At 45.0% G+C, this 15,815-nt stretch overlaps 1 protein-coding gene across 1 annotated transcript; it reads right to left on the bottom strand.

Annotated features, from left to right (window-relative positions):
- Window positions 1-395: 395 nt before the first annotated feature.
- Window positions 396-15,424, bottom strand: Znf786 (zinc finger protein 786). The gene is made up of 5 exons (XM_008833815.3): window positions 15,372-15,424; window positions 12,342-12,543; window positions 10,761-10,887; window positions 6,568-6,654; window positions 396-2,899 (listed from the first exon to the last, which is right to left on the bottom strand). The coding sequence occupies exons 1-5, from the start codon at window positions 15,422-15,424 to the stop codon at window positions 822-824; spliced, it is 2,547 nt and encodes an 848-aa protein (XP_008832037.2). The 3' UTR covers window positions 396-821.
- Between the last annotated feature and the right edge of the window lie 391 nt (window positions 15,425-15,815).

Raw genomic sequence — 15,815 nt, 5'->3', positions numbered from 1 at the left:
CTAAAAAAAAAACTAAAAACAAACAAATCCCAAAATTTTTTACACCAGAAAATCAAAACACCACTTCCCTTAGAAGATCCAAAGAGAAGTAAGTGTCCTTTAGCTTCTAATAATTTGAAAAATACACCTTGCTGGGATCATCAGCATTTTCTTAGGGTGCACTACAATTCATCACCTTGGGCCCTGCTGAGAAACTTCAGCATTCACAAGAACAAAGACTTAGAGAATTCATCTTTTTGTTTGTAATGTTAAGTATATTATGTTTGCTATGTAGACCAGGCTGGCCTTGATCTCACAAAGATCTTAAGTGCTGGGATTAAGGGCTGCACTACCACGCTGGGCCAGAGAATTCATCTTATTGCATGCAGTTTCAAAATGAACCAAATCCAAGAGTATACAATGACAGAAACAGAATTTACTGGATTTAATCCACAGTTTAGAATCATACTCTAAAAAGGAAAAAAAAAGTTGAATTAATATTTAATAGCCATCCTATCCTTTCAGCTTTGAGAATGGTCCTCGAGGGATTTCCTTCTGGTTGAATATAAGATGGGACATTAGAACTAACTGCATTTAGGTGAAAATTACCACATAAGATTGTAGGAAGAAGAAATATCTCTTTTTACCAATGGATAGGAAATATAATTGGCGATGTTTCAAAAGACAAAATTCTTCATAGTTTCCCATTTCTAATTTGTATTACACTTTTGCTCAAAGTAGAACCCCACTTCCTAAAATCTGTCTTCCTGTGGGTTTAGCCACACTTCCTCAGGAAGCCCTGGTAATTCAGTTGGGCTAACTGCTTTGCTGTGCCACCCACATCAGCTCCAGTCAGCCTCTATCATTGCAAATAATTGGCTAAGCCTTTGCTTGATGTCAGGCTTAGGCTTAGGCTCAGGTGGGGCCGGACAAGATTTTCTGTGTACTCTGATGTGCTCAGCCAGTTTGGACTTATAAATGAAGCCCTTCCCACAGTCGCCACAGACAAAGGGCCTCTCAGGCCTGTGGATGCGCTGGTGCCTGACCATGTGACTCCTTTCCCGGAAGTTCTTATCACATTCAGGGCAGTGGAAAGGTCTCTCTCCTGTGTGCAGGCCTTGGTGGCTGAGCAGCTGTGGCTTCAAGCGGAAACTCTTGTCACACTTGGGACACTGAAAGGGCTTCTCTCCTGTGTGCATCCTCCTGTGTTCCACGAGCTTCGAGTGCTTGGCGAAGCCCTTCCCACATTCACAGGAGAATGGCATCTGCCCGCTGTGCAGCTGCTGGTGTGCCTTCATGACAGCCCTCATCCGATAGCTCTTGCCACACTCGGGGCACTGGTAGGGTCTCTCTCCAGTGTGCAGGCGCTGATGGATAAGCAGCTGTGCCTTCAGGCGGAAGCGCCTGTCGCACTCTGGGCACTGGAAGGGTCTCTCCCCACTGTGCACGCGCAAGTGGTCCGTGAGGTTCGACTGCCTGGTGAAGCCCTTGCCGCACTCCGCGCAAGAGAACGGCCTCTCGTTGCTGTGGACGTGCTGGTGGGTCTTCAGGACGCCCTTCAGGCGGAAGCTCTTGTGGCACTCGGAGCACTGGAAGGGCCTCTCCCCGCTGTGCACTCTGAGATGCTCTCGCAGTTTGCACTGATGGCTGAAGGCGCGGCCACACTCGCTGCAGGAGAACCGCTTCTCTCCTACGTGTTGCAGCTGGTGGACCCTCAACGCGCTACGCAGGCCGAAGTTGGACTCACGCAGTGCGCCCTGGAAGGCCTTCTCCTCCTGGTGCAGCCGCTGGTGCCTCAGCAGCTGTCCCCTTTGGTAAGGGCAGTTCTTGCCACACTCAGCACACCAGAAAAGTTTCTCCCCGCTGGGTATTCGGGTGTGCTCTGTGAGCCTGCAAGGCTTGGTGAGGCCCGGATCACATTTTCTGGAGGTGAGTGATCTTTCTGCACTGTGCACACGCTGGTGCACATTCTGCCGGCCTCTCAGACAGAGACGCTTGTTGTACTCTGGACACTGGAAAGGCTTTTCTCCCTCGTGTGCCCTGCAGAGGCTGGTCAGCTTTGACCCTGAAGAGGTGCAGTTGTTACTTTCTGTGCAGGCACAGGGTCTGTCCCCTCCGTGGCTACAGCTGCACTGGGGAGCCTCCACTCTGCTCTCCTGGAGGAGACAGTCCACACAGCCCAGACTGGGGCCTGGCGTCTGTCCTGAATCCACAGTGGTATCTTCTCTCCAGGAAGCTGGCCTCCCTCCACTCTCCTGGCACTCGTGGGCATTTATGCTGTCCTTTGGGAAGAAGCTCTTGTCATAGTTGAGGTTCTGGGGAGGACTGTGCTTAAAGTGGCAGCTGACACGGGTCTGCTCATGATGGAAGCACATTTTGCATTCAGGACACTGGGATGGGCTCTTCTTTGTGTGGGCATTCAGATGCCTCATCAAATACTGCTTCTGGCAGAAGCCCCTTCCACATTCAGGACATGGGAAGTGAGTCTGTGTCCCTGCCACCTTCCTCTGCAGCTGTGACCGTTTGACCTTCCTGACCTCTGGTGATGGTGATGAGTTCTTGGCACCCGCCTTTTGATGTTTCATCAAGTGGTTCTTCTTCCAAGAGTTTTCCCCATAGACAAGGCAAGAGTGTTGGGTACTCTGCAAAGATGGGACATCCTGCAGGCCAGGGCTATGGAGACTGCTGTGACCTGAGATTCCTTCTCTTTGGGCAGACTCACTGAAACTGTGAACCACTGCAGCTAAAGCCCCAATGCTGTGTGTCTGTATAGTCACAAGACTGAGGGCTTGGTCATGCCTGAAGGTAGCAGTTTCCCTTTCTCCCAAAACCAGTCTAAAGGAATTCTGGCTCTGAAGAGGATCTAACTGGAAATGACATTTAATTTCTCCTGACTCCACAGTTTCTTGGCATCCTGAAACTGAAAACAGAAATCCAGTCAGTCTTTCTGTCTGTGACACAACTAAAGAGCATCACCAATAAAGTGATCCATAAAAGTGATCCTACCTGTGGTGATTGGCAGACCCCACTCCCACTGAACTACCCAACCATGTTCTATTTCATGACCAAAATGAGTTTGGGTTACTGTGGGCAGAAACTATACAGAGATCTATGTTATTTGAAAAGTAAAAAGCTGACAATACAAGTTTCAAAGGAAGAGTCTAAAGTCTAGAATCAGAATGTCTGGGTATGAATCTCACTTGCCCACTATGCAAACTATGCCAAACTAATCTCTTCAGGCTTTGGCTCATCATCCTGTAAAAACAGGGAAACAGCCAGGTGTGGTGGCACACGCCTTTAATCCCAGCACTTGGGAGGCATTATTTTGATATATCACAGTGAAAGATTTATCGTCCTCTTTTTTTTTTTTTTTTTTTTTTTTTAAAAAAAAAAAAAAAAAAAAAAAAAAAAAAAAAAAAAAAGGAAACAAAGGTGCTTAAAGAGGGTGTGAGTGAAGTGAGTTAATATGCATGAGGTGCTTGTGATGGTACCTGTCATACTCTAGCCTTTGTACCTGCTGAATACAACTATGATTACAGGAACATCAAACTTACTCCATTTTATGAAAAGACATTCCTCTTAGAACCATGTGATAGTGGCAGTAAGATCCTAACAGACCCCCTAAAAAAAAATGCCACAAGCATATGTTACCTGTATGCTTCTCTGTCCCTGTAATAATTACTCTTCATTGTCCATTTGACTAGATTTAGAATCACCATGGAAACACACCTCTGGATGTGTCCATGAGGGTGTCTCCAGAAAGGCTTAACAGAGGAAAGAAGAATCACCCAGAATGTTGGTTGGCACCATTTCATGGGATAGCTAGGTTCCCAGATTGAATGAAAATGAAAAGAAAAAGAGCTGAGCATAAGCATTCAGCTCTCTCTGCTTTCTGATTATAGGTACAATGTGACCAGCCACCTCACATTCCTGCCACCATGCTTTTCCTACCATAGTGGACTGTACCTCCTCAAACCAGGAGCCAAAATAAGCCCTTCATTCTGTAAATTGCTTTTTGTCAGAGTTTTGGTCACAACAAATACAGAAAACTGGTATTTAGGAGTGGGGCCATTGCTATGATAAATCTGACTGTGTGGTTTTAGTCTTTGGAACAGATTTGTGGTCCAAGGGGCCTAGAATTTGGCAGTATTGTTCTTGCAGCACTGGTTTTGCAGGCATGAATGATGCAAAATTAAAGGGGAAGTGAAGGCTTGCACCATAGTTCAAGAAAGCTGCTGAGGTCAGGCACTATGTGGCAGGGTCAGATTCCCTGAAAGGAGGCTCTGAGAGGCCATTGCGTGATGCTGGAAAGGTGAAGCCTAAGTTACAATGGAGACCCCAGAATGCCGGAGATGCCACAACTCAGGAAAGTTGCAGGAAAAAACTGGAGTTAGTCCAGGAGGGAGATCATATGTGTTGTAGGGACAAAGCTAGAGGGGTGGGGCTGCCCCAAACTAATGGAGCCCAAATGATTCTATCATAAGTCCCAGATGCTGGCTGTGGAACTGCAGGGTTTGGTTTGTTCTGCTGGTGTGGGTCTTGCTTTGGTCCTATGTTTTCTTGCTAGATTCCCATTCCTTCCTTCTCAAATAGAACATCAATACTGTGCCATTGTATACAGCAGCATGTAACTCCTGTTTTGATTTTATAGGGTTCACAATTAAGAGACTGCTTTGAGTCTCAAAAGAGACTGGATTTTGAATACTGTTGGGATTGCTAAAGACTACAGGAAGTTTTAGAGATGGACAAAGTGCATTTTGCATTATAAGATAAAAATGAAATTTTAGGGATATGGGTGAAATGCTATAATTTAAAAAACATATTTATTTTATTTTTATTTATGTGTATATGTATGTGTATGTGTATGTGTGTGTCTCTGGAAAGCAGAGGGTGTCAGATGGTGGTTGTGAGTCACCTGATATGAGTGGAGGGGAACTGAATTCTGTTCCTCTGCAAGAGCAGCAAGTGCTCTTAATTGCTGAGCCATCTTTAGCCCAATGTTACAACTTAAAATTATGCATTTGGTTGTTAAGCTGAGGAGGAGAAGAACTGTGATAGTTAATCTTCATTGTGAACTTGATTTAGAAGATAGAAACACACCTCTGGGTATGTCTATGAGGGTGTTTCTAGAAAGGTAAACCTGAGGAAGACCAACTGTAAATGTAGGCAATACCATTTCATGGGCTTCAAGGAGAAGGGAGCCAGGTATGGGGGCACATGCCTTTAGTCCCAGCACACTGGAGGCAGAGGCAGGCAAATCTCTGTGAGTTCGAGGCCAGCCTGGTCTATATAGGGAGTTCCAGGCCAGCTGGGGCTGTTGGGAAACACTGTCTCAAAAAAGACCAAAAAAAAAAAAAAAAAAAAAAAGGAGAAAGGGAGCTAAATGTGAGCAATTATCTCTGCTTCCTGACTACATGCAGTATGACCAGCATCCTCATGTGCCCACCATATCTTCCTAGTCATGACGGACTGTATCCCTTCAAACTATGAGCCAGAATAAACCCTTCCTCCCTTAAGTTGCTTCCTCGCAGGCATTTGTTCACAGTAAGGAAAAAAGTAACTAGTATAGTCCCTAAGTCTAGGCAGTCTCCAAATAGAAAGAAGGCATTTTGGTCACCAAGATAGGAAAAGGCAGTAGTTGATTTGTTCTTTCCCATCTACTACTAAGCACAGCTTCCATTACCAACCACTTGAACACTATACATTAAGCCTTTCTAATCCTATAATGTAGGTACTTTTATATATTGTTTCATTTTATAATCTGCCCAGGGTCACCTAGAAAAGGTGAGATCAGAATTCAGCGCCCATGCTCCTGACCACTATACTTCACTGTCTTTCTCTAATATGTTTGGGGCTGGAGAGATGGCTCAGTGGTTAAGAGCGCTGATGCTCTTGCAGAGGACCTGGGTTCGATTCCCAACACCCACATGGAGGCTATGAACCATCCTTAACTCCAGTTCCAGGGGAATCTGAAGCTCTCTTCTGACCTCCACGGCATTGCATGACACGGGTGCATTCACATACATGCAGGCAATATACTCATACACATAAAATATTTAAAAAAATAAAATATACGTTTCATCAATCCTTAGGTCAGTTAAATAGGAATTCAAAATCAGAGAAGGGAAACCAGGAGATGTGATATCTTAAGATTAGGACCCTGGTTGTTTTTTCTTTTCTTTTTCAAGATAGAGTCTCATGTTGTCCATGTTGGCCTTGAACTCAGTATGCAGCTGAGAATGACCTTGAGTTCCTGACCCTCCTGTGTCACCTCTCAAGTGCTGAGATTACAGGTGTGGATCACAACATCCATTTTAGGACCTTAAGTTCTTAATATTCACCCTCAAATAGCTGTTTCTCAATAATTGAGTCTAATTGCATATCATTAGCAGGGTGTGGTGGCACACGCCTTTAATCCCAGCACTTGGGAGGCAGAGACAGACAGATCTCTGTTAGCCTGGTTTGCATAGCAAGTTCTAGATCAGCTTGGACTACAGGAAAACTCTGTCTCAAAAAAACAAAACAAACAAACAAAAATCCACAAAGAAACAAAGTGCACATCATCATTATCGGGGTGAATCTCCTTACCTAGTTTCTGTTCCCCTTCCCAACTGCTGAAGGGTTCTCTCCCACATTCAATCCAGGATATTAGTTCTGGTTTGGGAAGTCCACCATCTATACAGAAAAGACAAGGTAGTTTGGCCTGAGTCCTACAAAGCACATCATTTCAAAATTTTTCAGTATCTACTTCTGGAACAATGTCGACAAATAAACTCTAGGTTTTCATGAGGAGGAGAAAATTGCACACCCTGGTCTGCCTGTGCCTCCTGGTCCGTCTGAACCACTTCTTGGTCTGGACCCTGCACTTCCTGGTCTGCCTGCCTGGATCCTGAGTGTTTTGCCTGTATGCTTGTAGAGCACCAAGTGGGTACAATGCCCACAGAGGACAAAGAGAGCATCGAATCCCCTTGGAACTTTGTGAGTTTCCATGTGGGTGCTGGGATCCAAGCCTGGGTTCTCTACAAGAGCAGTCAATGCTCTTTTTTTCGGTCTTTTTGAGACAGGGTCTCCCTGTAGCCCCAGCTGACCTGGAACTCACTATGTAGACCAGGCTGGCCTTGAACTCACAAAGATCCACCTACCTCTACATCCCTAGTGCTGAGATTAAAGGCGTGCACCACCACACCCAGCCTACTTCAATATTTTAAAAATATTCAATCAATTTTTTTATTTGTTTGTTTTGTTTTGTTTTGAGACAGGGTCTCCCTGTAGCCCCAGCTGGCCTGGATTCACTATGGAGACCAAGCTGGCCTCAAACTCACAGAGATCTGCCTGCCTCTGCCTCCCCAGTGCTGTGATTAAAGGTGTGTGCCAGCACTCCTGGCAATTAATTATTTTAATTTTATGTGCATGAGTGTATTGCCTGCTTGCTTGCAAGTATACTTGCATCATGCAATGCCTGCAGAGGTCAGAAGAGTCCATTGGAGCTCCTAGAACTGGAGTTACTGTCGGTTGTTAGCTGCCATGTGGGTGCTGGAAACAGAACCCAGGTTCTCTGCAAGAGCTGCCAGTGCTCTTAACCACTGAGCTGTCTCTCCAGCCCCTGCTTCAATATTCTTAAGTCATTTAAAGACAGCTAAATCTTAGGGGTTTAACTTTATTTGCAGTAATTTTTCTTGTTGAAGTAAGGTCTCACTATGTAGCCTAGCCTGGCCTTGAACTATGTATGTCAGGTTGGTTTCAAAGTTGTGATCCTCCTGCCTTAGCCTCTTGAGTACGAAGATTACAGGGATGCACTACCATGCCCAATTTAGGGTATGTATATGGGTACAATCACTGTGCATGTGTGAGGGTCAGAGAAAAACTTGCAGGAGTCAGTTCTCTCCTACTTTTAAGTGGGTTCCCAAGATTGAACTCAGGTCATCAGGCTTGGCCACAACCAGCCTTACCCCTGAGTCATCTTACTGCCCCTAGGTCTTAAATACAAGTTAGCTGAGGCAAATGTCAGGAAGGATTTAAAGATGGCTATGGTAGTAGAAACCTATAATCCCAGCACTTGAAAGCACTTGGAATTTCCAAAGTTTGAGGACAGTCTGAGCTATATAACAAGACTGTCCTCCGAAGGTCTCCCCGTGTGGCATACAGGTGTGTGTACCACATACACACGTGCATAAACCACACACACACACACACACACACAGAGGTATTTTTTTTTAATTTTATTGTATGAGTGTATTGCTTGCATGTATATAAGTGCATCTGTGTCATGCAATGCCCACAGAGGTTGGAAGAGGGCATCGGATCCCATAGAAAAGGAGTTGTGGACATTTGTTAGCAGCCATGTGGGTCCTGGGAACAAAACCCAGGTCCTCTGCAAAAGGAGCCAGTGTTCTTTACTGATAAGTCATCTCTCTAGCCCCAGTATATATTTTTTTAAAAAACAGGTTTATTTTTATTTTATGTGTATGAATGTTTTGGCTTCACATATGTATGTGCACCACATGTGAGCCTGGTGCCTGCAGAGTCCAGAAGAGGGCCTCTGATCTGATGGAGCTGGAGTCACAGAGAGTTGTGATGTGAGTGGTCATGTGGATGCTGGGAACCAAACCTGGATGCTCTTCAAGAATAGTGTTCCAAGGCTGAGCATGATGATGCATGCCTTTAATCCTAGCTCTCAGGAGGCAGAGGCAGGTGGATGTCTGTGAGTTCAAGGCCAGCCTGGTCTACATAGTGAGTTCCAGGACAGCTGAGGCTACAGGGAGACCCTGTCTCAAACAACAACAAACAAACAAACAAACAAACAAAAAACAAAAAAACACAACAACACAGTGTTCTGGTTTGGTTTCTGCTGTAGTAAAACACTTTGACCAAAACCAACTTGGGGAAGAAGGAATTTATTTTATTGGGCTTACAGCTGACAGTTCATTATCAAGAGAGGCCAAGGCAGAAACTCAAGACAGAACCTGAAGGCAAGAGCTGAAGCACAGACCACGGAGGAATGATGCTTATTGGCTTGTTCCTCTGGCCTGTGCTCAGCCTGCTTGCTTTTCTTTCTTTCTCTCTTCCTGATTTATTTTATTTTTTGTGTATGTCTTTTGCCCACCTATATGTAAGTCCACCCATATTGTACAATGTCTGCAGAGGCCAGAAGATGGTGTCAGATCCCTTGGAACTGGAGTTTCTGGCGGTTGTTAGCTACCATACATTGGTGTTGGTAACCAAACTCCAATACTCTTAACTGTTGAGCCATCTCTCCAGCCCCTAGCCTGCTTTCTTTTTGTTTTCAGGGTTTTGTTTTGTTTTGGTTTTTTTTGTTTTTTTTTTTTTGAGTCAGAATCTCTTTATAGCCCCAGGTAACCTGAAACTTCCTATGTGGATTAGGCTGCCCTCAATCTCACAGAGATCCATCTGACTCTGCCTCCCAAGTGCTGGCATTAGAGGTGTGTGCTACCATGCCAGGCACCATCACTAAGACTATATCACAGGTGTATGCTACTGCATCTAGCATTTATTTATTTATTTATTTATTTATTTTATTTTTTTGGTCTTTTTGAGACAGGGTCTCCCTGTAGCCCCAGCTAGCCTGGAACTCACTATGTAGAGCAGGCTGGCCTCAAACTCACAGAGATCCACCTGCCTCTGCTTCCCAAGTGCTAGGACTACAGGCGTGTGCCACCACACTCAGTGCACATCTGGCTTTTTATGTGGGTTCTGAGGATCCAAATTCAGGTCCTCATGATGGTAAGGTTTTACCAACTGAGTCATCTCTCTGGCCCCAGCTCTTTTTTTAAAAAAAAATCCTGTTTGATAAATGAGAAGAACTATAAGGATGCTAGAGTATAGCTCAGTGGTTGAGCCTTTGCCTGGCATGTATAAAGCCCTAGGCATCATCTCCAGAACATACACACACACACACACACACAGGAGGAGACATAGACACAGAAGGAGAAAGGAGAAGGGCTGGGCATGGTATTACATGCCTTTAAGCCCAACTCTTGGGAGGCCAAAGTAGATGGATATGTGTGAGTTGGAGGCCAGTTTGCTCTACATAATTAGTTCACGCCCCGCACACACACACACACACACACACACACACACACACACACACACACACAGGAGGAGACATAGACACAGAAGGAGAAAGAGGAGAAGGGCTGGGCATGGTATTACATGCCTTTAAGCCCAACTCTTGGGAGGCCAAAGTAGATGGATATGTGTGAGTTGGAGGCCAGTTTGCTCTACATAATTAGTTCTAAGCAAGCTAGGGCTCCATAGTGAGACCTTGTCTCAGAAATAAAAAAGAAAGAAGAGGAGGGGTGAAGCAGAGGGGAAGGAGAAAGAGGAAGAGGAGGAAATATAAAGACCAAAGAAGGAAAGTAGACCAAAAGGAATACCAATTATGCTAACCAGAGTCTGCTATTCTTAAACACTTCAGTGTTCACCTTTTTGAGAATCACACTACAGGAAAGACCACTAACTTCTTGTAGTCTTTAACACCACTGGCAAGCTGTGAGGAGGCCCATTCCTAGGTACTTTATGGGTATAAGCCAGGTGCTTCTAGGTGGAAAGCCATAGCAATCTAAGAGTAAACTCTTATAACACCAACAGAGTGAAGACCTGTAATGTGTACATTAGTATTAACAAAAGAATATGGGATAAAAAGCCTTTCTGAATTAATTTATAAATAATCTTTGATACCTGACAAACAGAAGTATCAAGTGACTGAGGGCTCCCAGAAGATCCAGTTCCATGACTTACCCCAGAAGTTGAACATTCCTTACCTACAGAGACAAGAGTTTCATAATTGGTTCTCATGACATGCTTGTAAAGCTCCTTCTGCCATGTCTCTAAATTCTGCCATTCTTTCTCAGAGAAATAAATGGCCACATCCTCAAAAGTCAGGGGCAACTGAAGTGAAAGACAATACAAATACAGTCACATTTGCTGCAAAATTACTCCAGTTCATCCTCATCAATAAGACTCACGTAGTGGACAGCTGTTGCTCATTTGTTCCCAGTTCCAGCATGTGGTTCTGCTGTCAAAACTACATCTCATCCCACACACTTCTTCAACTATATATCCACATGTATGGTGTGGAATGTTTTCTTTACAAAAGTGAGACCATGCAATATCAAACTTCATTCACTTAATGTGGCATGTCCATGTTTCCAGGTCAATACAGGAGGTAAACTTGTTTTGGGGTACATCACATTATATCATATTCCATCGTAGACATTTCCCACTAATGGGCCATATGCACATTGTTTCCTTCCCCTTCATAAATTACAAACACTGCTATGATCTGTTTCCTTATGGATTACTACATATGATTTTGTAGGATAACGTTTAAACTGAAGAAATAGAAAGTCAAAGAGTCAAAGAGTATAAACAATCATTCTAAAAACTGTGTGTGTGTGTATACACGTGCACATGTGTTACTGGTGATTGAACCCAGTGCTTTGCACATATGAGATAAGTTCTCTACCACTGAACACTATCCTCAGCTCAAAACTGGTTAGTATTTATGTTTATTATGGTTGTCTTGAAAAATGGATATTTGGGCGGGTGAGATGACTCAGTGATTAAGAGCACTGGGTGCTCTTCCAAGGCACCGACGTTTGGTTCCCAGAACCTACATGGCAGCTCACAACTGTCTGTAACTCCAGTTCCAGAGAATCCGACGCCCTCTTCTGACCTCCGAGGGCACTGCACGACACGGATGCACTTACAATGTATTTAGGCAATACACTCATACATAAGAGTTAAAAGAAAAAAAAGATGGCAAAGGCGGTAAATTAGAGCACTCCTTCTACAGGCATTCATAGGGTACGATGGGGCTACATCTTGTGGAACAGGAAGAACTACCTAGTTTTGCAATGGAACCTTATTATCTATTTTTAATAATTTCACAAATCTTTCATTTCATGAAACTGGAAAGAATTTACGTATTCATTTGGAAGAATATTTTTTTATTATGCTTATTTTCCCATTTACGGGAATGGCCATCTTCCACTTACTGAAAATTCTGTTTAGGAATGTGCTGCATATCTTTTTGCGTATTTAACCCGTCAAACTCCTTAAAGCGTTTGTTCTGAATTACGTGGATAAGCTGTGAACCGCGGCTGTGGCTCAGTGGTCCGACTTCGGACCCGGGCTCGCTCGGCTCGGGGTCCCCACCCAGGCTCGGCTATGCTCGGTGCGACCTCGGACCCGGGCTCGGCTCTGCCGGGTCCCGCCACCGAGCAGCGGCGGAGCACCGGCCTCCCGCCCCACACAGTCGGACCTACACCACCGTGTCCCAGGGCGCGCAGCCCGCAGTCCCGCCCCAGCCCTCAGCCCGGGATCCGCGCGGCGCCCCTTACCCGAGCCGGTGGGTCCATGGCCCCCACGGACTCGCCCAGCCGGGCCGTGGCCCCTGCGACACAGCGAGCACTGGCTCCCGGCGACCCCAGGAAGGAGCCCGGCTCACTCGGAGCCCAGCGCCAGCCGCTCCGCTGCACAGCGCCCCCTGCGGGCGGGAGGAGCGGTGCGGCCGGCACAGGCGCCTCGGTGGCCCCAGCACACCTGAGCTAAAAGAATTGGAGAGAAGGTGGCAGATGCGGAAAGGAAGAGAGAGGCCCAAGGAGGGAAGGCCAGGCTCCAGAGGGGCTGTGACACAGGACTGGGCCCACAGTGGGTCCATCTTGCGGAGACCCCAGGAATCAAGTCGGGGAGATGGAGGCCAGATCTGCAAAGAAATGGTCGGAAAAAGCCCCTCCCAGGAACAGGTTGCACTCCTGGCAACTGGAAAGGAGACACCCCTGCCAAGAGGCTTGAAGGCTGCACACACACCTCAGGGTTCCTCTGGCCAGGGCCAGGGGCTAGGTGTTTGTCCAGGAAGCCTGTCCCTCCTGGTTGAGAGCACTGTCGTGACCCGGGCATAGGTGGAGTTCCTCCCTGGACCAGAGAAGCCTTCGCAAATGAGGTTAGCCATCCAGGCCTCAGTCTCTGCTCCCTGTGACAGGTACGCCCCAGGAATGAGAACAGAGCACCCACAGCATCTAGGGGAAACAAACAGGCGAAGAAAGAGACAAGGGACATGATGAGAGACAAAAATGCGGAAAGAAATGGAGACAGGGGAAGCGAGTAAGGCAGGGACAGAAAAATAAGAGGGCAAGGGCATTAACGAAGATGGCAGATATCCCTAGGCAACCAACTCAGAATTGTTTCCTGGTATGTTATGTGTCAGGCTAAAGTATTATAAAGAAAAAGTGTGCAGTTTGGGGACAGTAAATAGAGAAATAAAATAGCCCCCGTACAGGTATGGGAGTGTGCATATGTACCTATCTGCTATAGAATAGTGATATATACATATACATTTTACTGTTTAAATGGTTTTAGAAAACATTATATATGGGGGTTGGTGGAATGGTGCAGGGTTGCCACTTAAGCCTGACGGCCTCAGTTCAATCCCTGGAATCAGTGTAGAGGTGAAAGGAGAGAACCAACTGCACAAAGTTGTCCTCTGACTTCCACACACATGTCAGAGCACATGTTACCCCCATGCACAAAATAATAAATAAAAATTTTAAGTTATCATACAGTAAAACTCATCTTTTTGGCACATAATACTGTAAATTTTAATACATGAATATGTATAATCGAAACCATAATCATTCTATTGAAGGTTTCAACACTCCCACAAAAATACTCCTGTATATTGGATTTATTCCCTTTCTACATCTGTAACCCCAAGAAGGGTTGTCTCTTTCTCTTCCTACAGTTTTATGTCACATAAATGGAATCATACAGTATAATATTTTAAATTTACAAAGGTTACATATTTCTCAGCATATTTTTGGTTTTTTGAAACAGGGTCTCAATGTAACCCTGGGTGACCTAGAACTCAATATGTAGACCAGGCTGGCCTGGAACTAACAGAGATCACCCTGCATCTGCCTCCTGAGTGCTGTAATTAAAGGTCTGTGCCACCATACCTAGCAAGCATGCTGTCTTTAAGATCCATCCACATTGTTATCTTTATCAATGCCAATTAGCCTTCAAATTATTATTTATCATCATTTGAAGAACATCTGTGTTGGTCTAGGTTCTGGTAATTATGAAGGGAGCTGCCACAAATATTCATGCCTGCAGAAGATTACCAGGAATAATAAGTATGTTAAACTTTATAAGGGATGAACAAACCACTTTTCAGAGTGACATTTCTGTTTTACCTATCCATTAGCAATGCATAAGGATCCCAATTGCTCCACATTCACAAAAGCAGTTGGACTGGTCAGATGGTCCGAGGTGTAGAAAGCCTACTGTGTAGGGCACTAACACCTGAACATGTATACTGGGAGTCTCTGAAACACCACCCAGCAAAAAATCATAAATATGTAGCAGTCCTCAGCTTTATGAAGAACACAGGAAGTGCTTTTTTGCTGGGGGCTGAACCCAGGGTCTCATGCATGCTCTGTTACTGAGCTCCAGCTTAGCCCCAGAAGACACAAAGTTTTAACCATGACATAAAAGTTAGAAGAACCAGGAAATAAACTACCATTTCTCTAAGTCTTTAGATTGGCAGATCTGAAAAGTAGAAAGAGTATAGTAATTGTCATTTTCAGAAAACAAAATGAACAACCAGGGATACATCTTTTTCCCCCTATTCTGGAAGGTCCTCCATGTGCTTTTGCTCTTTGTGGTTGTTAATGTGGTAAGTGCCTTGAGCATGTGAGATAAGTGCTCTACCATTGAGCTACATCTCCAGCCCTCTTTCTATTTTTACTTTTTAAAGGATTTATTTTTATTTTATGTGCATGAGTGCTTTGCCTACATGTATGTATGTGTACTATATACATATATATGTGTGCTTTTCATGCACCTGGTGCCCTGGAGGTCAGAAGAGGGTGTCAAATCCCCTGGAACTGGAGTTACAGACATTTGTTAGCTGCCATGTGGGTGCTGAGATTTGAACCCAGGTCCTCTACAAGCGTAGCCAGTGCTCTTAACTGCTGAGACATCTCTCCAGCCGCTGATTTACTTATTTTATGTGCACGAGTTGTTATGCCTGCATGTGTGTAAGTGCACCCATGTCATGCAATGCTAACAGAGGACAGAAGAGGGTGTCATATCCCCTGAAGCTGGAGTTACAGATGGTTTGTTAGCTGTCATGTGGGTGCTGGGAACTTAACTGATTCCTCTACAAGAGTGCTCTTAACTGCTGAGCCTTAAAAATGAGTCCCTTAATTCCCTGGGTAAAATGAATCACTCTGAATAAACCTAGTGCTAGTTTAAACCTAGTGCTGAGGTGTAGAAACTGAATAAACCTAGTGCTAGTCAGCTTCTGTAAAGCTTTATATGATATAATGTCATGCAAGAAGCAACTTATGGAAAAGGTTATTTGCACTTACAGTCCCAGAGGGGTGTCCATAATGGTGATGGAGAAATGGGAGCAGGTGGCCATAGCAGGAAGCTAAGAGACCACAATTTCATCACACAGGAAACAGCTAACTGGAAGTGGAGCAAGGCTATAAAACTCTCAAAGCCCATCCCCAGTGACTTCTTCCTCCAGCAAGGCCACACCTCCCAAAGGTTCCCTAAACAGTGCCAAAAACTGGGGACCAAGTGTTCAATACCTGAGCCTATGGGGGACATTCCTCATTCAACCACTACAGCTTCTTATTCTGTATCAGCTGTTAGCTGGTTAAGAACGACATTGTGGGCAGATGTGGTGACGCACGCCTTTAATCCCAGCACTCCAGAGGCAGAAGCAGGCAGATCAAGGCCAGCCTGGTTTACATAGTGAGTTCCAGGCCTCCTTGGGCTACAAAATACATGTCTCAAAAATGAGAGAG

This window comes from Nannospalax galili, unplaced genomic scaffold (assembly GCF_000622305.1).
Source record: "Nannospalax galili isolate Female #2095 unplaced genomic scaffold, S.galili_v1.0 scaffold1217, whole genome shotgun sequence".
Taxonomy (NCBI): domain Eukaryota; kingdom Metazoa; phylum Chordata; class Mammalia; order Rodentia; family Spalacidae; genus Nannospalax; species Nannospalax galili.
The sequence above is the reverse complement of the archived record's forward strand: the minus strand, read 5'-3'. Positions and strand labels throughout refer to the sequence as shown.